Below are 22,099 nucleotides of genomic sequence, written 5' to 3' on the forward strand. Positions count from 1 at the left end.
AGTAGCTCAACAGAACTGTTACACCTTATACAATCTGTTCACTATGGTCAATATTGTCTGCCTCTTTGAGGAACTGTCTTTGAAGAGCTGCTTACCTAATTATAGTCATTGGCTGCTACACAGTATCTGCATTTGAGGAATGTAATTGGGATTGTGTATTCTGTATCCAACAATACAGCCAAAGCTACATCTTACATAACGTAATGTTTTCAAGTAGCAAACACAAGTTCTCTGAATGGTCCCTTCTGTCCTCTTTGTCTTATAACACATTGTCTGAGTGACATTAAGGTATGTCACTCACATACTAATCAGTGTGAAGCATATGTGGGAAAATAAAGAAAACATGGAATTTTTGCAAGTGTGGGTGAGATGTTCTAGAGGTTATAACAGGGAGAGGAGACTTGGATATATGGATAGCATTTTTTTCACATCTAGTTTGGCCTTGTTACTTAATCATTGCTCTGTCTTGAACTTTCTTTTGCTTATGCACATGTCATGTACTTTTCAGTATTTTCTCACAACATCACATTGTTTTGTAAAATTAAAATCCTGACTTAGAATTTTATGAACATTTGACTCTAAAACTGACATATAGAAAAACACAATATAAATTGAATAAAATAAAATAAATAAGGCAGATATAAGTATATAGTGAAATTTATAACATTTATTAATGTAATATATCACTGATATAAATGGGAACAAATGTGTAGAATAAAATATAGCAGTGTAAAAATCCATGTATATTATTTCAGCAGACAGTTTACATCTTTTTCTGTCACATATCATGGCAGCCTTTACTTTAGAAGTATATGAGGATAGCAAATTGTTTCATAGTCAATATATTAGAAAATGTAATTTTCTTTAGTTTTATTACTGAACCTATACTATTTAGCAATGTGTTCTTTAAACACCTCTATCCTAAGTGTATTTTTCTGGGAGCATGTCCATTTGATTCCAGTGGAATGCAGTACTAACTAAATGTTCTTAGAATCGTGGTATTAATCATCTATATGATGGTGTTAGTTGTAAGTGCACTTTTATGATAAATGAATGAATATTTGCCAGAATATATTACCGTTATTTTTATTTTAACAGCAGCTATATTATTAAAAGCTGATCTTTAAACAAGGTTCATTTCAAAACATAATAAATTGCAAAATAACTACATATTTCATTACTGAAATCAGTTTTCAATCCATTTGTTCTAATCTAAATAGCAACTGTTTAACTTGTATTTCTTTAATGCCACAAGGACAGTTTTTACATTCAAGCTTTTAATGAATTAAAGTCTGCAAAGCTTCTGTTGGAACAGCTCACATTTTTATGAAACATGATCCTTGTGAAATGGCAAACAGAGCTTATAAAAATGCTATCTCTGGTAAATATTCCTTCATGAGTTATGACACTCCTGTTATGAAGTAGATAAAAACTTTATTATGTTTTCTTTGAGCCTTTTGAGAGTCTCACTTATGGGATTGCATCTGAGGTTGTTGAAGGTCAGCACATGAGCAAGTTAGCAGTATATTTTAAATGCTCATATCCTCTTTCTTTTATATACTTTGTGAATAGCTGAAGTTTGACAAGGTTTGAAAGGGCAGAAAGGGAAAAGAAGGGGGATTGAATTCATACTGTGCCAGCTTTTTATGACTTCCTTTTGAAGTTATAGGGGTGCAATTTTCCAAGAACATTCAAGAGCTGAGATCCTGCATCCTGTAGTTATGAACATATAACAAAGTATGGTCTTCTATCCTGATTCCTTCGAAGTGTCTTAACAGCTAGCAGCTACACCAAGCAATTGAAGTATATTCTGTTGGAGTTTGGCTGCAGGCTGGTGTCTGCAGTGTAACAATTTGAAGAGGACTCCTGTTGCAACTTCTTGTCACACTGCAGCTCCCTGGAGAGAAGGGGCGGACATGTCATCCTTTGTGATCAAGCCACCAGCAAAACAGATCTTCGGTTGCTCATTGCAGAATATTAAAATAGGTTTGGAGAACTGGGAACATTTATGATTATCCAAGTGCCTAGCACTTTCTGAGTACAATAAATATATTACAAGATTTACAACCCCCTGCCTTTCGTCAAAGAGCCCAGTAATCACTTGGAGCTCTCCAAAATTCTATTGCTGCTGTGGCAACAAATAACAGCAAAAGTGGGTGCCATCCCCTTTCCTGTGTGCCATTAAACACAGGGGAAATGGAATGGTGGCACTGGTATGCTTGAACATCTGGACTAATTTGAATCTGAAACCCTACTTGTATGATCCAAATATCTTTTTAAAAAAAATCAGTACTTTAGTTTAGTTGTGTTGAGCAGCAGGAGCTGTACTGGTAATTTAGTCCATGACATTCTTGTATGCACCTATGATGATGCTTGTATACTGTATGATTCTGGGAGGACTCGTTATAGCATTTTGTCACAGAGCACTTGGTGGATAAAAACCAAGGTGATCTGTATTTAAATTTTGCCCAAAGCAAAGGAAGCAGCAAAATAAAATAGAAACCCTTGCAACTCCTTAAATTTCCATGGCTGAACAAATATTCAAATATTGGTCTTCTAGAATCCTAATCCAGCACTCAAGACACTTTACGATGCTGGTTCTGACAGTGTTTTCCTTTATTTAGTACATGGCTTAATTTATTAGATTTCCAAGTACTACCAGATTTAATCCTATACTTTAACTCATTGATTCATTAAATTGATTATAATGGTTCTTCCTCTGGGAAGGTCCAGTAAGTCAGCAAATCCTAAAAAGAGGAAGAAAGAATAGAAATGCTAGGAAGGCTAAGCTGCTTGCTATATCATATCTGTCTTTGGAAATAGGTGTGTGTGTTTGTGTGTATATGTTCTAGATATTAATCAGACGAATTTATGAGAAACAGTTATTGAGAGCTCACACAAGTCAAGAGTCATATGGTCAAATGATATGTAGCTGACAAGTTAGCAGATCAGCCATTCTATGTTTTAGCATTACCAAAGGGGATGGATATATCCCATCGGCTATTAAATTTTTTAATGCCAAGACAGCTACCAAGCTGCTGTATGTATCCAGCATCTGGATTGGTGGCTTAACACCTAAGATATACCAGCACCAATCAAAGTTCATGAAGGCCATCTTCCAGTTCCCCAGATGTGTGCCATCCTGTGTCTTGCTGTTAGAATCTGGGGGAATCCCCCTGTTAATAAAAGCTTGATGGTGGGCCCTTAAATGTTGGATTAATGTCAGTGTTTTCAGATGGGACTTAGATCTGATTCACCATCTAGCCCAGAATGGGAACACTAGCAACTAGTTCAAGCTTAACTCTAAAAAAGCCTCTTTTATCAGCCTCTCTTCATCCCTTTTATCTCATCTGGGTTATGATATGGCACTTAAATATATTAAACAAAGACTGTGGAACATTACTTTCTCTGAGCTGTGTTCTTGCTCATATGTTTCTTGTTTCCCAAGCGCCCTGAGCTTACATTATACTGGGCCTTTTCATGAAGCAAATTATCTTAAGAACTTGACTGTGGCCAAATGCCACTGTCTGTTCTCCAAGGCAAGGTGCAATGTGTTCCTATCCAAAGTGCTTCAAGGGAAATTTTCAGGAATCCCATATAATGCAAAAGTTTGCCCATGTAATAATCAGGATGTTTATTACATGGCTTTTTATTAAACAGAGGCTGGATGGCCATCTGTCGGGGGTGATTTGAATGCAATATTCCTGCTTCTTGGTAGGGGGTTGGACTGGATGGCCCATGAGGTCTCTTCCAACTCCTTGATTCTGTGATTCTATGTTGAATGTATATATCACAACTTTTTGTCCTGCAGTTTTTTACAAGAAAGCTCAGCTACATATTATTAATGTACTACTGAGCAGCCAATGTGGTAGATCTGCCCAATTCCAAGTAAAGTTTTTATTGGGTGACAATTTTCCCCCATGTGACTTTGTCTTTTGCCAAGTTTCTCTCTGAGGTAGCCAGGATAAGACAACTTCCTGTATTAGACCCAGGTTGAATCTTACCTTGTATATATTTGCAGTGTCTTTGCCCTTGTTCATGTGCATCTAAAATTGCACTTGTTCTGTTTTTAAGTGGTCTTATCAACTTATGAATCTGTTGTGCACTTTTTCTGCAGAGCAAATTGGATCTTTGGATCGTAACTTTTTTTGTCATGTCAGGAGCAACTTGAGAAACTGCAAGTTGCTTCTGGTGTGAGAGAATTGGCTGTCTGCAAGGATGTTGCCCAGGGGACGCCCGGATGTTTTGATGTTTTATCATCCTTATGGGAGGCTTCTCTCATGTCCCCACATGAGGAGCTGGAGCTGATAGAGGGAGCTTATCCTCACTCTCCCTGGATTTGAACCTGCGACCTGTCAGTCTTCAGTCCTGCTGGTACAGGGGTTTAACCCACTGGATCATAATAAAGATGGTTGATGATATGGGAAACAGCTAAAGATCAGAGGACAAATGCAAAAGACTAGAGAGGAAGAAAAATAATGGTCTGCCCATGAATGAAATGGCATAGGGGAAGGAATTATTTTGCTTTTACCTTATCATCCCTGGCCCTTAGAAAATCACAAGCCCCCACCCCACTGTTGACATATACATCTTTATGGGGAAGTACATTATGATTCTATAACATTTTATTTGGGATTATATTGAAAAAATATTATTTCAGGTGAGCTACAATAAATTCTTTCATAACCCTGTAACACATTTATTGTTGGTCACAGAGTGCTAGACACTTGGATAATAGAATAAATCATTTTCCTCAGTCCCATCTATTACTCATTTTCAACTCTTGGTTTCTCTTTCATGTGATTCAGCATTTTGTCTCATGCTTTGCTTCAGTGGGTCATAAACTCTGATCGGTGTGGTAAGGTTTGAGCTGTTAGACCTAAAACATCCAATTAATTAAATTAATGAACACCCTACTTCCTCCCTTCTTGTTTGCTCCCTCTATTCTTTCACTCTTTCCATTCTGTATTTCACGTACCCTGTTCTACAGAGCATTGCACACTTTGATGTTCTGGATAAATTTGGTACTGAAGCCCTCTTCCTGTCTTTCTTTTAAAGTCTTCCTTGTCTTTTCTTGTTCTTCTTCTCTCTCTCTTTAAAAATCTACCCAGAATTAGATCTCATTGAATTTTATAATCAAAGCATGCTTACTACCACCTATATTTAAAGACCATGTTTCTTGATAGAGATTGGGTAGACAAAGAGGATGCATTGATTTGATTGTGCAAAAATTGTATGCAGCATATGAATAATTTTTGGGGCAAACGTATGCTCAATTGTATATCAAATTGCTCTCGATATTGCTGCACAAAATGATCTAATGACCATTTTATAGCGCAAGCTAGAGCCACTCCATACCTGGCCAAATTTAAATGTAACATGGGCATGGAACCTTATCTCTCTTCCACTAAATATTAGAAAATATATATAAAATATATACTTCCACTAAATATATACTTCCACTAAATATTAGAAAACTTTTTACCCGAGCTAGATTTGAGCAGCTCAACATTAAATCCCAGTTGGGACGAAACCAGAATATTCCCTACATGAGGAGAACCTGTGAGTGTTGTGAGGTAGATGCAGAAATGGAGGACTCAGAACATTTTTTCTTAAAATGTTCCTACTACAACAGGATTTGGTCTTACTATCTAGAACCTCTGCTGGAGAATCATACTTATTTAGACAATAAGGAGAAAATGCACATCCTCCTCCAGGGTTCAGATAAAAACTCTATTTTAAAATTGACCCTTTTAACGCAAAAAGCGCTGGCCATCTGCGAGAAGATGGAAGCAGAGAGAGGTGACCTTGCTGCCACCAACAAAATTCAAACTTTAAAACTTAATATGGATATACCACTAGTTTTACCTACCCGTGGCCCTGTCCAATCCCTTCTTTAAGGAATTAATCAATTTTTAATCTTTTTATCTTGTAGTTGCACAATCATTTAGGAGTGGGTCGACAGGCCAGCAGGCCGGGATGTCTTGTATGCATATATGGTTTTACTATATGTATGGGCAAGTGTGTATGCTTTGTAGGTTTTGCATGTTTTGATATGGTAAAGATTGACTAATAAATAAAGAATCGTTGTTGGGGGGAAAATATGCTGCATATGCTCAGAGGCATTTAAAATATTTCTGGTCATACTTTTTTTTTCACTGACTGATAAAATGACAGAAGAGCACTTTCGGAAGTCTTAATGTCAGTAGGTGCCCCTAGCTTCAACAGTGATAACTGTCATACTATTATTTACCAATCCCATCGCCTTTTCTGGAAAAGGTATTGTGTCAGGTAATGGATTAATATCCACAAACAACAACCAGGAACTGCTTTATTAATATGTGTACCCCTTGGTTCTGGACTGCAAAACACTGTAAACTTCTATCTGAAGGACCACCAGTAGGCACATTTTATTTTGATTTGGATCAAAAGTATATATTTGTACCAGAAATATTCTCCAAAAAAGTAATATTTTTATTTCTGTGATCAAATGTTGGTATTTCTAATAATATTGGGAGATGAGAGAATGTACTTGTGATACCAAGTCTATCTAGTTCTCTGTTTAAGCTGTTAAATTGTCTCCAAAAATGACAAATTATCTTTAAGTGGATTTTGTGACATATTAGTTTTTGTATATGGCAAACTAAGGCACTTCTATAATCAATTAAATTTGTTTTATTACATGCCAAAGTGTTGTTTGTCCATGGAGCTGATATTAAATATATATATATATGACTAGCAACATTCTGGCAGGAGAGTGGCAATAATTTGTTTTTAGCATAAAATATTTAAATGGCTTCATTTTTTTTAAAGGAATCCTTTTGCCTCAAAAAAGCAAGCTGGATATACCAGTACTGTTTGCACCTTATGCCATGAAACTGTATGAAGCTGTGCTTGTTGTTAAAGTTGTGAAAACAGATGGCGGAACATGGTTTTATGATGATGCCATTGAAATAAGCAAAATATTAAACAGGTAATTATTGTAAACACTGCACATATATTTATTTGAAGTGAAAATTATTGTATTGTTTGAGTTCACGATTTTAGACTTTTTGGTATAAGCAGAGGAAGGGAAAAGATGCTACAATCTCATTTTGGCTGAAGTTTTGGTATAGCTATATACCACTCAAATTATAATTCTAGGTGAGTGGAAATCACCCTCAAATCCTGCAAAGCGCTGCCCTGAATGGTTTTGTTTCTGAAATAACATTTTAAATAACATATCCGTGTGCTTTGGCAAAAAAACTACTAATATTTTGCTGAGAAACTGAAGCGAGAACTGGAAGTGACTTTGCAAATGTCTCTCTTAGAATATGAGAAGAGCATCAGCAACATACTCTGGGTCTCTGTCATCATTAAAGTTTGAATCCGTATGTCATACTGCTATTTAGTTGCTTGTGATGATTGAGTCACTACAAAGCTTGTAGTTCCTGGGAGTTTAAAAGAGTTTTGAAAAAGTATTTCTTTCTGATTAAAGTGAAAAATTGGGAAGATTTTTTAAAGATTAAAAAACTCAGTGCCCACCCCATCTTAGTGCCCACCCCATCTTAGTGATGTTGCCATACTCAATATATAGTATTTAAATATTGATTCATATGCTGCCTTTCTTTTATTTTAGTGGGCACAGAATGTTTTTAGAAGTACAATTGATAGGCATAGCTATATTACTTTAGAATATGAGACTTGTGTACAGAATTTTCTGACCTGTCCAAAGATATTCTGTATTCAAATAGATCTTGTTGCATCTTAGAGATTAACTGTGGGAACCAAAAAGCTTAGGTTCATCTACATTGTATAGTGAATGTAGTTTGACACCTTTTAAACTGCCATGGCTCAATGATATGGAATCATGGGAGTTATAGTATTACAAGGTCTTTAGTTTTCTTTGCCAATGAGTATTTGTTCCTCACCAAACTACAACTCCTATGATTCCACAGCATTGAGCACGACATTTAAAGTAGTGTCAAGCTGCATTAATTCTACAGTATAAATGCATCCTTACTCTACAAAAGCTTGTGGTACCAACTTTGTTCTCTCAGACCATATCTACACTGCCTGGTAAATCCAGGGCAAATCTGTAGCAGAAATGCTCTGGACCGATCCCAGAAGCAACCACTCACATCCTTCCCAAATTTACTGCAGTTCAGCTGGACTGAGAGAGCATCATCTCATTGGATTGACACATCACCTTCCATTTCACCTTCACTGCTCTTAGATCAATATAGATTCCATGAATGTTCCAGAATTATCATATTAATGTAACTATTACTTATATCTCTCAGCAAAACTGTAATAACCAAGGATGAAGAAATCTTGGGTTTCCGCTGGATCTATCCAATTCATGGAATCCCTGAAGCACCACCCTATAAATCTACACCAGGTAAAGTGAACAGAGAGACTACAATGAAAATAAATAAATAGATTTTTATCTGTGCTTCTGTCTCTGCCACAACACATCTTCCACACATATCTTATTGCATTTTCTACATTTGTTAGACACAGCATGAGTAAACCTATTAAATTGATTGATCGTATATAAGTGCTGAATTATCATGTTCTCATTGATTCAGTAGGTTTACTCTTGCTGGTGTGAAATTTGTAAATCATAGCTACCTAACTACTTTACTCATCTTTTTGAAATTATGCAGGGTGTTTTTTTTTACCTGGAGAGTCTTTAAATGTACATATGCTGGATATACACTGGGAAGCACACAATACTCTCCCCAAACACTTGCAGTAAATACTACACTTATCTCTCTGAAATTGTATAGCATTCTTATCTGAGTGCCTCACTATTCTTTATGTTATTCTTACACAATTGCCTTTAATAAATTGGAGTCTTATATTGATTTCTTGACCATGTTCAATAGAAGATACAAAGATCTGGGTTTCTGAATAAAAATTCAGATTTAGACTTGAGTTGTAGCAGCTGAAGTAGCCTGTTTGCTATTTTCCAAATCAAAGCCCAAACCAATCTTGTAGTTGATCCATACTCCTTAGTCCCAATTTATTTCAACTTGGAGATGGTATTCCAAATATTTCCTTTTCTAATATAAGCATAGAATTTGGCACCTATTCAGTTAGTAATACAGATTAATCAAGTATATAACTTCTCATGTAAATTTATGGAAACTTCTTGTGCATTAACAAGTAACTTTTAATAGAGCAATGGGGAAAAAATAAAAAATATAAGTTCCATGTGGAATTTTTATTTATCTTTTTAATGATTATCTGATAATGTTTTTATCTGTGTGTAATTATAATGCATTTGGATATGGAAGTAGTCCTGCCATGCCTATGCTCTACAGGGTATTTCACAAAGATGAGAAATATTCAGATCACCAACTTCATGCAAGCCTTAGTACAGTGGGAGAATGGTGTATTTTAGCAAATTTCAATAAATTATCCCAACACCCCTCACTGTCTGCTTGGATGTGAAGCAAGCCTGCTGATGCCTAACTGGGCTTCTTCTTGAAGTTACAGAAAGACCCCTAATGGGATTCCCACAACATGGAGAGACCATTACAGCAGGAGATTGTAATCCCTGTTGAAACAGCAACATATTCTAATCCAGATGGGGGAAAAATGAAAACAGATTTTGTCAGATATTGATCAAAGCAGCAGCATCACTGCCATTGAGAATGTGTTGTCTCATAATAATACCAAAATATTTAGCAACTGTCTAAGACAGATTAGAAGACATGGATTTCTTCTAATCTTTCTGAAAATCATTTCAATTGAGTTAGTTAAACCAAGAAATAATATTTCAAAATATTTTTCCTAGCTGTTGTAAGTTGCCAAGCCCGTAGTAGATTAGAAGAAAGAGTGGAAGTGTTATTGACTGGAGTGGTTCCTGGAGTGTCTGGATCCCACACAATCCAAGACTCTGCAACTAAGAGCAATACCATTTATGATGGCATTCAAGTAACTGAAGGTAAGTGGAGGAAAAATAGAAATTATTTATCCTGACAAAAATAATTGCAAATACAATTTATTCTAGATATCACTAGAAATTTGGCCAATATATACCCAGGGATATTGGTGGAAAATGTAATTAAAGATAAAATAAAATATGAAATAAATAGGACAGGTCCTGCTTTTAAAAAAAATAAAATAAAAATAAAAACCCTGTCTATGCCAAAGGTATGTATTAGGGATGTGCATTTTTGTTAGTTATTTAAGTCAGATAAAATCTGTTAAATTTGTACTTACAATACGATATCTAACACGTGGGCATGGCCTGTGCCAAAAACGTAAGATTTGAAACTTACCCAATACTTTTTTGTTTGAATTTTGTAAACCACAGAAGCGTCCCAAAATCAGTTTCATGTTCAGCACAAGCAAGCAAAGCAAAGCCAAAAGGGCTGCCATTTTAGATCACCCTGACTCTTTCCAGGGAGAGAGGGTGGTCTAGAAATAAATTATTATTATTATTATTATTATTATTATTATTATTATTATTCCCACCATTAGGAAAGAGAAGCAGGAGGAAGAAAGCAGAATTCGCTGAGAAAGAGGCAGAGAAAGCCCAAAGTTCACTTTGACTTTTCCACATTTGGATGTGCTAGAACCTAGAATTGAAATGTATTTCATTGGCATTGTTCTCACTTGTTGAACACTTGTTGCACAAAAGACCCTTATCTTTATGAAGGTGGAATATATTTTATTGAGGTGCAAACATTAAGTAAATAAAAGCAAACTGGCACGTAGTTGCATAAATCCTCATCTCCCTGAGCACCTTTGGCAGCAATTACAGCTGAAAGTTTTGGGCCATTATCTGTCAGCTTTGTGCATTTGCGTCCTGCAAGATTTGCCCATTCTTCTTGGCCAAATTGCTCCACTGCTATCATATTGGATAGGGACTACTGCTGTGTACAGCAGTTTTTGTGTTTTTACAGAAATTCTTAATAGTGCTGAGGTCTTGTTTTTAAACCACACCAATGTTATTTTCACTCTGTGTGAAGAGTCATTGCCCTGCTGGAAAGTGAAACCCTGAGTCAGAACACTTCTTGTCTGAAACAGGTTATCTAGTAGAATTGGTCCACATTCAGCTCTGCCTATTTCTCTTTAATCCAAACCAATTACCAAGTCCCTACTGTGGAAAAATTGTTATACAGTATGGTTTTTTTTTGTCACCAGTATATTTCATCATCGAGTGCAAGGAAAGCCTTTCAACATTACAGTGATCCAAATATACGCCCCAACCACAGCTGCTGCTGAAGAAGCAGAAGTAGATCAGTTCTATGAGGATCTGCAGCATCTACTGGATAATACACCAAAAAGAGACATTATTTCATTACAGGAGACTGGAATGCCAAGGTGGAAAGTCAAATGACAACTGGGATCACAGGCAAGCATGGTCTGGGACAACAAAATGGAGCGGGATGCAGGATGATAGAATTTTGTCAAGAAAACTCGCTGTGTATAACAAACACTCTCTTCCAACAACCTAAAAGACGGCTTTATACATGGACTTCACCAGATGTCCAACACCGAAATCAAATTCACTACATCCTTTGCAGTCAAAGGTGGCGGACATCCATCCAGTCAGTGAAAACAAGACCTGGGGCTGACTGCAGTTCAGATCACGAACTTCTTATTGCTCAATTTAGAATAAAACTAGAGAGATCAGGGAAAACACACAGACCAGTTAGATATGATCTCACTAACATTCCTAACAAATATGCAGTGGAAGTGAAGAACAGATTTAAAGGACTAGATTTAGTAAATAGAATTCCAGAAGAACTATGGACAGAAGTCCACGGTGTTGTTCAGGAGGCAGCAACAATGTACGTCCCAAAGAAAAAGAAAACAAAGAAGGCAAAATGATTGTCTGGTGAGACACTGGGAGTAGTCCAAGAAAGGAGGGAAGCAAAAGGAAACAGTGATAGGAAGAGATATGCCCAGTTAAATGCGCAATTCCAGAGGTTAGCCAGAAGAAATAAGGAACTATTTTTAAACAAGCAATGCATGGAAGTGGAAGAAGCAACAGAATAGGAAGGACAAGAGACCTCTTCCAGAAAATTAGAAACATTGGAGGTAAATTTCAGGCAAAAATTGGCATGATAAGAAACAAAGATGGCAGGGACCTAACAGAAGCTGAAGAGATCAAGAGAAGGTGGCGAGACTATACAGAAGATCTGTATAGGAAGGATAATAATATCGAGGATAGTTTTGAAGGTGTGGTGAATGAATTAGAACCAGATATCCTGAGGAGGAAAATTGAATGGGCATTAAGAAGCATTGCTAACAACAAGGCAGCAGGAGACAATGGGATCCCAGCTGAACTGTTCAAAATCTTGAAAGATGATGCTGTCGATTTGATGCATGCCATATGCCAGCAAATATGGAAAACACAAGAATGGCCACCAGACTGGAAAAAATCAACGTATATCCCCATACCAAAAAAGGGAAATGCTAAAGACTGCTCAAACTTCCGTACAGTGGCCCTTATTTCTCATGCCAGTAAGGTAATGCTCAAGATTCTGCAAGGAAGACTCTCATGGAGTGAGAGTTGCCAGATGTACAAGCTGGGTTTAGAAAAGGCAGAGGAATGAGAGACCAAATTGCCAATATCTGCTGGATAATGGAGAAAGGCAGGGAGTTTCAGAAAAACATCTATTTCTGTTTCATTGACTATTCTAAAGCCTTTGACTGTGCGGATCATAATAAATTGTGGCAAGTTCTTGGTGGTATGGGCATACCAAATCACCTTGTCTCTCTCCTGAGGAATCTCTATAAGGACCAAGTAGCAACAGTAAGAACTGACCATGGAACAACAGACTGGTTCAAGATTGGGAAAGGCATATGGCAGGGTTGTATACTCTCACCCAACCTATTCAACTTGTATGCAGAACACATCATGAGATGTGCAGGGCTTGACAAATGCAAGGCTGGGGTAAAAATTGCTGGAAGAAACATTAACAACCTTAAATGTGCAGATGACACCACTTTGATGGCCAAAAGTGAGGAGGAGCTGAGGAGCCTTCTAATCAAGGTGAAAGAAGAAAGCACAAAAGCTGGGTTGCAGTTAAACATAAAAAAACCAAGATTATGGCAACAAGAATGATTGACAACTGGGAAATAGAGGGAGAAAACGTGGAGGCCGTGACAGACTTTGTATTTCTAGGTGCAAAGATTACTGCAGATGCAGACTGTGGCCAGGAAATCAGAAGACGCTTACTTCTTGGGAGGAGAGCAATGTCCAGTCTCGATAAAATAATAAAGAGTAGAGACATCAGACTGGCAACGAAGATTCGCATAGTTAAAGCAATAGCATTCCCCGTAGTCACCTATGGATGTGAGAGCTGGATCTTAGGGAAGGCTGAGCGAAGGAAGATAGATGCTTTTGAACTGTGGTGTTGGAGGAAAGTTCTGTGAGTGCCTTGGACTGTGAGAAGATCCAACCAGTCCATACTTCAGGAAATAAAGCCCGACTGCTCATTGGAAGGAAGGATATTAGAGACAAAGTTGAAGTACTTTGGCTACATCATGAGGAGACAGGAAAGCTTAGAGAAGACAATTATGCTGGGGAAAGTGGAAGGAAAAAGGAAGAGGGGCCGACCAAGGGAAGATGGATGGAAGGCATCCTTGAAGTGACTGGCTTGACTCTGAAGGAGCTGGGGGAGGTGATGGCCGACAGGGAGCTCTGGTGTGGGCTGGTCCATGAGGCCACAAAGAGTCGGAAATGACTGAATGAATGAACAACAACATGTTTCATCATGGAATTTCCAGGGCAATGAGCACAATTGGCTTAATGCCACATATAGCATTTTGCAGCAAAAGCCGATTATAAGATCTTATAATCTTACAAAATCATTGAAAAATTTGACTAGTTGTTTGTTATGGCTCCCATTTGCCTTTTAGCAAATTCCAGCTGAATAATTTTTATTAAATGTTTCCAAATTAAAAATAAAATTCATACTCAAAAAAGTAGTGGTAGGGAAAAGATGGGAAAGGGGGAAAAAGTAATTGGTTAATTTCATCTTTACAGATATCTTGTATACCAAATGAATATTGATATTGGCTTATTTCAGCAATGGGTTTCTTATTGCTCTGCTTCCATAAAGGTCAGCATTATGCGGAGCAACTCTTTGATAATTCTTCCATCTCAGCTGTGGATCTCTCTAGCGCCTTCAGAATTACTGTTAGTCTTTTGGTCGCTTTTCCCGTGTCTTTACCTTTTCACTGAGTTTTGGTGGATGGTTTTCTCAAGGCAAAGTCACATTTAGTTCATACTCTTTCCACTTTACAGCAGTGGTGTTCTGGGGGATGTTTAAAGATTTGGATATTTTTAAAAGAATCAAACCTCACTTTTGCTTCTACTCATCTTTTTCCTAGTCTTCTTCTAACAGCTCTTTGCTATTATGTGCTTAGATGTGTGTGTGTTTTTTTTATTAAAAAAATGGGACTTCCAGAAATAAGTGTGTTTAATCTGAGTGTGTGGTGCTGGAAATGCATATAAATTAACTCAATTTGACTACATGCCTGACTTCTGGAGGGAGAAAGTTGTGCCACAGCTTGCTTAGGCATGCCATAGCAAAGGAGAGGAACATTTTTGCAACCATTGAGTACCAGTTTATTTTTGTCTTTGCAACTTCTGCGCCACAGCAAAAACTTTTTGCACATTCATAGTACTGAGCATTTTTTGTATATTAAGTGGTAACATTGCCAATGAAATCCATTTCAGTTCCATAATGTAACACAACAAAATTTGGAAAAGGAAATGCATGTGTGAGAGTGCATGTATGTGAATATTTCTGCAAAACACTGCATATTAAACGTACATCCAGTCTGAAAGATGGTTTCTAAAAAATGTTTGTGTTGATATGTTGGAGTGTGACGTATTTAAAATCACCTATAATTCAGTATTTGATGTTTAGCTCCATCTCCTCCAATGTACAGTAGTTAGGAGAAGTGCATTATTCTTTGGAAAAGAGAGTGGATTTAATTCACTTCTGGAAGCTTTCCAGCCATATGTTTAACCATATAATTTATTTGACTGATACATTATAACCTTGAATAAAGGGCTTATTTTTCATGGTTTTAAAAAGGTGTGTTTTTGAAGCTTAAAATATGCATGCTTACCTGAACTAAGTGCATTAAAACTTGAAGGAGTTATAGAATCTTCAGTAAAATGATCTGCATTATTAAAAATTGACATCTTAAATTAATTATGTAGTACAATGTTTCAAAAGATGATGCATTATTCATTATATAATAAGAAATGGTCAGGTCTGAAGTTATAGATCTTTCTCCACAGATGATAAATTACAGAATAATTTAGAATCAGTTTGAAAAAGACAAACCCTTGTCATTAGTTGAAGTAGCTTTCTAAAACCACCACATGCATTTATATATTCTTACCTTTATTCCATGCACCTATAATATAAATGAGGACTGCAACTATAATGCAAGGCATTCTTTTAGTATGTGAAACAAAGTGAACAAGAACAAAAATTCTCATACATACATTTATTCATTTAGAATTTTGTAGAAAAAATAGTGTTTTGTCTCTGCAGAAGAGTCTATGGTTCCTTTCACAGTACAGGAATATTATAGTATGATTTCTTTTGAATTGCTGTGGCTCTGTTTTGTGGAATCTTGGAATTTGGAGTTTGGAATTTGGGAAGGGCATTTACGGTTCTTTGCTGGAGAACTCAAGTGCCTTCCCAAACTACAAATTTCAGGATTTTGTAGATAATGAATATAAGGTTTAGGTTCTTGTGGGTTTTTTCAGGCTATAGAGCCATGTTCTAGAGGCATTTCTCCTGACGTTTCGCCTGCATCTATGGCAAGCATCCTCAAAGGTTGTGAGGTCTGTTGGAAGTAGGAAAAATGGGTTTATATATCTGTGGAATGGCTGGGGTGGGGCAAGGAGCTCTTCCCTGCTGCAGTTAGGTGTGAATGTTTAGCTGATCATCTTCATTAGCATTTGAAGGCCTGCCTGAGCCTGGGAAAATCTGTTGCTGGGAGGTGTTAATCTGTGCCTGGTTTTTTCCTCTCTGTTGTTTAGCTGTTATAATTTTAGAGTTTTTTTAATACTGGTAGCCAGATTTTGTTCATTTTCATGGTCTCTTCCTTTCTGTTGAAATTGTCCACATGCTTGTGGATTTCAATGGCTTCTCTGTGTAGTCTGACATGGTGGTTGTTGGTGTGGTCCAGCATTTCTGTGTTCTCAAATAATATGCTGTGCCCAGGTTGGTTCATCAGGTGCTCTGCTATGGCTGACTTCTCTGGTTGAAGTAGTCTGCAGTGCCTTTCATGTTCCTTGATGCGTGTCTGGGCGCTGCGTTTGGTGGTCCCTATGTAGACTTGTCCACAGCTGCATGGTATATGGTAGACTCCTGCAGAAGTGAGAGGATCCCTCTTGTCCTTTGCTGAACGTAGCATTTGTTGGATTTTCTTGGTGGGTTTGTAGATTGTTTGTATGTTGTGTTTCCTCATCAGCTTCCCTATGCGATCAGTGGTTCCCTTGATGTATGGCAAGAACACTTTTCCTCTGGGTGGATCTTCATCTTGACTCTCGTGGCTTGTTCTTGGTCTTGCAGCTATTCTGATGTCTGAGGTGGAGTATCCATTGGCCTGGAGAGCCCAGTTGAGGTGGTTCAGTTCATCTTGGAGGAGGTGGGGTTCGCAGATTCTTTTTGCACGGTCTGCCAAGGCTTTAATGGTGCTTCTTTTTTGACTTGAGTGATGGTTGGAGTTTTTATGTAGATATCTATCTGTGTGTGTGGGTTTTCTGTAGACGGTGTGACCCAATTGTTGATCTGGTTTGCGGATGACTAGGACATCTAGAAAAGGCAGTCTTCCTTCATTTTCTTTTTCCATGGTGAACTGGATGTTTGGGTGGATGCTGTTAAGATGGTCCAGGAACCTGTTGAGTTCTTCTTCTCCATGGCTCCAAATGGTGAAGGTGTCATCCACATATCTGAACCATATCGTGGGCTTTTTGGTTGCTGTTTCCAGGGCTTGTTCTTCAAAGTGTTCCATGTAGAAGTTAGCTATGACCGGGCTGAGAGGGCTCCCCATAGCTACTCCATCTTTCTGTTCGTAGAATTCATTGTCCCACTGAAAGTAACTGGTGGTAAGGCAATGGTGAAACAGAGCCGTGATGTCTTCTGGGAACCTCTGGTTGATGAGTGCCATGGTGTCTGCTACCGGGACCATGGTAAATAGAGATACCACATCGAAGCTGATCAGTTTGTCATTTGTATTTAGCTTGAGATTGCTGATTTTTTCTATGAAGTGCAGACTACTTCAACCAGAGAAGTCAGCCATAGCAGAGCACCTGATGAACCAGCCTGGACACAGCATATTATTTGAGAACATAGAAATGCTGGACCACACCAACAACCACCATGTCAGACTACACAGAGAAGCCATTGAAATCCACAAGCATGTGGACAATTTCAACAGAAAGGAAGAGACCATGAAAATGAACAAAATCTGGCTACCAGTATTAAAAAACTCTAAAATTATAACAGCTAAACAACAGAGAGGAAAAAACCAGGCACAGATTAACACCTCCCAGCAACAGATTTTCCCAGGCTCAGGCAGGCCTTCAAATGCTAATGAAGGTGATCAGCTAAATATTCACACCTAACTGCAGCAGGGAAGAGCTCCTTGCCCCACCCCAGCCATTCCACAGATATATAAACCCATTTTTCCTACTTCCAACAGACCTCACAACCTCTGAGGATGCTTGCCATAGATGCAGGCGAAATGTCAGGAGAAATGCCTCTAGAACATGGCTCTATAGCCCGAAAAAACCCACAAGAACCTAGTGATTCCAGCCATGAAAGCCTTCGACAATACAATATAAGGTTTATTCATCATGTCAGGAGCAACCACACAGTCGTATTACATTTTTAACAAAACAAACAAACAGACAGACAAAACACAAAGTTTGCATGTTTGGTAGATGATTAAATGTCCTTTGACCAATATCTGGCCACTTGGAGTGCCTCTGGTGTTGCCGCAAGAAGGTCCTCCATTGTGCATGTAGCAGGGCTCAAGTTGCATTGCAGCAGGTGGTCAGTGGTTTGCTCTTCTCCACACTCGCATTTCATGGATTCCACTTTGTAGCCCCATTTCTTAATATCGGCTCTGCATCTCATGGTGCCAGAGCGCAGTCTGTTCAGTGCCTTCCAAGTCACCCAATTTTCTGTGTGCCCAGGGGGGGAGCCTCTCATTTGGTGCCAGCCATTGATTGAGGTTCTGGGTTTGGGCCTGCCACTTTTGGACTCTCACTTGCTGGGGTGTTCCAGCGAGTGTCCCTGTAGTTTTTAGAAAACTATTTCTTGATTTAAGTCGTTGTCGTATTGGCTGATACTCAAACAAGGGATGACCTGGAGATGTCACTGCCTTGGTCCTTTCACTATTGGCTGCTACTTCCTGTTGGATGTCAGGTGGTGCAATACCGGCTAGACAGTGTAATTTCTCCAGTGGTGTAGGGCACAGACACCCCGTGATAATGCAGCATGTCTCATTAAGAGCCACATCCACTGTTTTAGTGTGGTGAGATGTGTTCCACACTGGGCATGCATACACAGCAGCAGAGTAGCATAGCGCAAGGTCAGATGTCTTCACTGTGTCTGGTTGTGACCCCCAGGTTGTGCCAGTCAGCTTTCGTATGATATTGTTTCTAGCACCCACTTTTTGCTTGATATTCGGGCAGTGCTTCTTGTAGGTCAGAGCACGGTCCAGAGTGACTCCCAGGTATTTGGGTGCGCTGCAATGCACCAGTGGGACTCCTTCTCAGAGCTCGGGATGCTTGTCTGTTCTTAAGGTGAAAAGCACATGTCTGTGTTTTAAATGGATTGGGGATCAGCTGGTTTTCCCTGTAATAGGCAGTGAGGGCACCTAGAGCTTCGGAGAGCTTCTGTTCAACCATCTCAAAACTCTCTGCTTGAGCAGTAATGGCATGATCATCTGCATAGATGAAACTCTCTGTCCCTTCTGGCAGTGGCTGGTCATTTGTGCAGATGTTGAACATGGATGGAGCAGGCACGCTCTCCTGAGGCAGGCTGTTCTTCTGTTTCCTACATCTGCTTCTCTGGCCCTGGAACTCAGCAAAAAAGCTCCTGTTTTGTAGCAGGTTTTGTCACTTTTAACAATTTTCATCAATGGGTTGTTGTAGGTTTTTTCAGGCTATATGGCCATGGTCTAGAGGCATTATCTCCTGACGTTTCGCCTGCGTCTATGGCAAGCATCCTCAGAGGTAGTGAGGTCTGTTGGGGTTTATATATCTTTGGAATGACCAGAGTGAGACAAAGGACTCTTGTCTGCTGGAGCTAGGTGTGAATGTTTCAACTGACCACCTTGATTAGCATATAATGGCCTGACTGTGCCTGGAGCAAACTTTTGTTGAGAGGTAATTAGATGTCCCTGCCTGCTTCCTCTCTGTTGTTGTGCTGTTGCAATTTTAGATTTTTTTTTAATACTGGTAGCCATATTTTGTTCACTTTCATGGTTTCCTCCTTTCTGTTGAAATTGTCCACATGCTTGTGTATTTCAATGGCTTCTCTCTGTAGTCTGACATGGTGGCTGTGAGAGTGGTCCAGCATTTCTATGTTCTCAAATAAAATGCTGTGTCCAGGTTGGTTCATCAGGTGCTCTGCTATGGCTGATTTCTCTGGTTGAAGTAGTCTGCAATGCCTTTCATGTTCCTTGATTCGTGTTTGGATGGTGCGTTTGGTGGTCCCTATGTAGACTTGTCCACAGCTGCATGGTACACGGTAGACTCCTGCAGATGTGAGAGGATCCTTGTTGTCCTTTGCTGAACGTAGCATTTGTTAGATTTTCTTGGTGGGTCTGTAGATAGTTTGTATGTTGCGTTTCCTCATCAGCTTCCATATGCGGTCAGTCGTTCCCTTGATGTATGGCAAGAACACTTTTCCTCTGGGTGGATTTTCATCTTCATTCTCGTGGCTTGTTCTTGGTCTTGCAGCTCTTCTGATGTCTGAGGTGGAGTATCCATTGGCCTGTAGAGCCCGGTTGAGGTGGTTCAGTTCACCTTGAAGGAGGTGGGGTTCGCAGAATCTTTTTGCACGGTCTGCCAAGGCTTTAATGGTGCTTCTTTTTTGACTTGGGTGATGGTTGGAGTTTTTATGTAGATATCTATCTGTGTGTGTGGGTTTTCTGTAGACGGTGTGACCCAATTGTTGATCTGGTTTGCGGATGACTAGGACATCTAGAAAAGGCAGTCTTCCTTCATTTTCTTTTTCCATGGTGAACTGGATGTTTGGGTGGATGCTGTTAAGATGGTCCAGGAACCTGTTTAGCTCTTCTTCTTCTCCATGGCTCCAAATGGTGAAAGTGTCATCCACATATCTGAACCATATCGTGGGCTTTTTTGTTGCTGTTTCCAGGGCTTGTTTTTCAAAGTGTTCTTCCTGTGTTATGGTCTGATCACTATCTGATCAGTTTTAGACTTTTTGCGACCCTAAACCTCCGCAGGGGTGGAGGTCAAATTAAGATGGTCCGCCCCAGGAGACTGATGGATCCGGAGGGATTCCTGAGGAATCTTGGAGTTTTTCCTGCTATGGAGCCTGGCATCCCTGTCGACGCCTTGGTCGATCTCTATAACAGGGAAATGACCAGGACGATAGATACGATCGCTCCCGAACACCCCATCACGTTGCGTCACGACAAGCCGTCTCCCTGGTTCACCGGGGAGCTGGCTGGGATGAAGCATGTGAGGAGGGGGCTAGAGCGCACTTGGAGGAGATCTCGGGACGTGTCTGATCGAGCATAGGCTACAGCCTCTCTTAGGGCATATACTGTGGCTATACGGGTAGCCAAGGAGTCCTATACGACTACCCGTATAGTGTCTGCAGCAAATAGATCATCGGAGTTGTTCCAGGTCGTTGGGGAGCTCCTTCAGGCACCTGTGATGGAGGAGGTTTTTGACGACCCGGAAACTCAGTGTCGCGATTTTGCACACCACTTTGCAGACAAAGTCACTCAGATACGCTTTGAGCTCGACTCCAATTTCACCGCAGTGCCAGAGGAGGTGATTGAGGCATCTTCTTGTCCGATTTTGTGGGATTCTTTTAGGCTTGTTCCTCCTGAGACTGTGGAGGAGGTCCTTGGGACTGTGAGGGCAACCACTTCGGCGCTGGACCCTTGCCCGGATTGGCTAATTAAATCAGCCAGGGAGGGGTTGGTTGACTGGTTTGGGTTGATTATCAATGCATCATTGGAGCAGAGGGTTTTTCCATCTTGCCTGAAACAAGCTGTGGTTCGCCCACTCCTTAAAAAGGCTTCCCTTGACTCCACGGTGCTGAACAACTTCAGACCAATCTCTAACCTTCCTTTTTTGGGTAAGGTGCTGGAGCGGGTGGTTGCCTCCCAGCTCCAGGGCTTTTTAGATGACATCAGCTACCTAGATCAGTCACAGTCTGGTTTCAGGCCTGGTCATGGTACCGAGACAGCCTTGGTCGCCTTGGTGGATGACCTCCATAGAGAGCTGGACAGGGGAATGTGACTCTGTTGGTTCTCTTGGACATCTCAGCGGCTTTCGATACCATTGATCATGGTATCCTTCTGGGACGACTCTCTGGGATGGGTCTCGGGGGCACGGTTATGTTGTGGCTCCGATCCTTCCTGGAGGGTCGATCCCAGATGGTGAAGTTGGGAGACACCTGCTCGGATCCCTGGCCATTGACCTGTGGGGTCCTGCAAGGCTCTATTCTGTCACCCATGCTTTTTAACATCTACATGAAACCGCTGGGAGAGGTCATCCGGAGTTTTGGAGCTAGGTGCCACCTCTATGCGGATGACACACAGCTCTACTACTCCTTTCCACCTAATTCCAAGGAGGTCTCTCGGGTGCTGGATGAGTGCCTGGCCGCTGTGTCTATCTGGATGAGGAGGAACAAGCTGAAGATCAATCCCGACAAGACAGAGGTCCTTCTGGTCGATCGCAAACCTGACCGGGGTATAGGGTGGCAACCTGTGCTGGACGGGGTTACACTCCCCCTGAAGTCACAGGTCTGCAGTTTGGGAGTCCTCTTGGATTCAACGCTCACGCTTGAGGCTCAGGCGTCGACGGTGTCTGGGAGGGCTTTCGCACAACTGAGACTCGTGCGCCAAC

At 39.9% G+C, this 22,099-nt stretch overlaps 1 protein-coding gene across 1 annotated transcript in view; it reads left to right on the forward strand.

Annotated features, from left to right (window-relative positions):
* The window catches only part of CFAP47 (cilia and flagella associated protein 47), a 318,966-nt gene that overhangs the window by 269,104 nt on the left and 27,763 nt on the right, over window positions 1–22,099 (forward strand). The window contains exons 58-60 of the mRNA XM_060767112.2: window positions 6,814–6,973; window positions 8,283–8,380; window positions 9,785–9,934. Of these exons, the coding sequence (XP_060623095.2) occupies window positions 6,814–6,973; window positions 8,283–8,380; window positions 9,785–9,934 (408 nt within the window). The remainder of the gene's footprint in view (window positions 1–6,813; window positions 6,974–8,282; window positions 8,381–9,784; window positions 9,935–22,099) is intronic.

Source organism: Anolis sagrei, chromosome 3 (genome assembly GCF_037176765.1).
Source record: "Anolis sagrei isolate rAnoSag1 chromosome 3, rAnoSag1.mat, whole genome shotgun sequence".
In the NCBI taxonomy this organism is placed as follows: Eukaryota; Metazoa; Chordata; class Lepidosauria; order Squamata; family Dactyloidae; genus Anolis; species Anolis sagrei.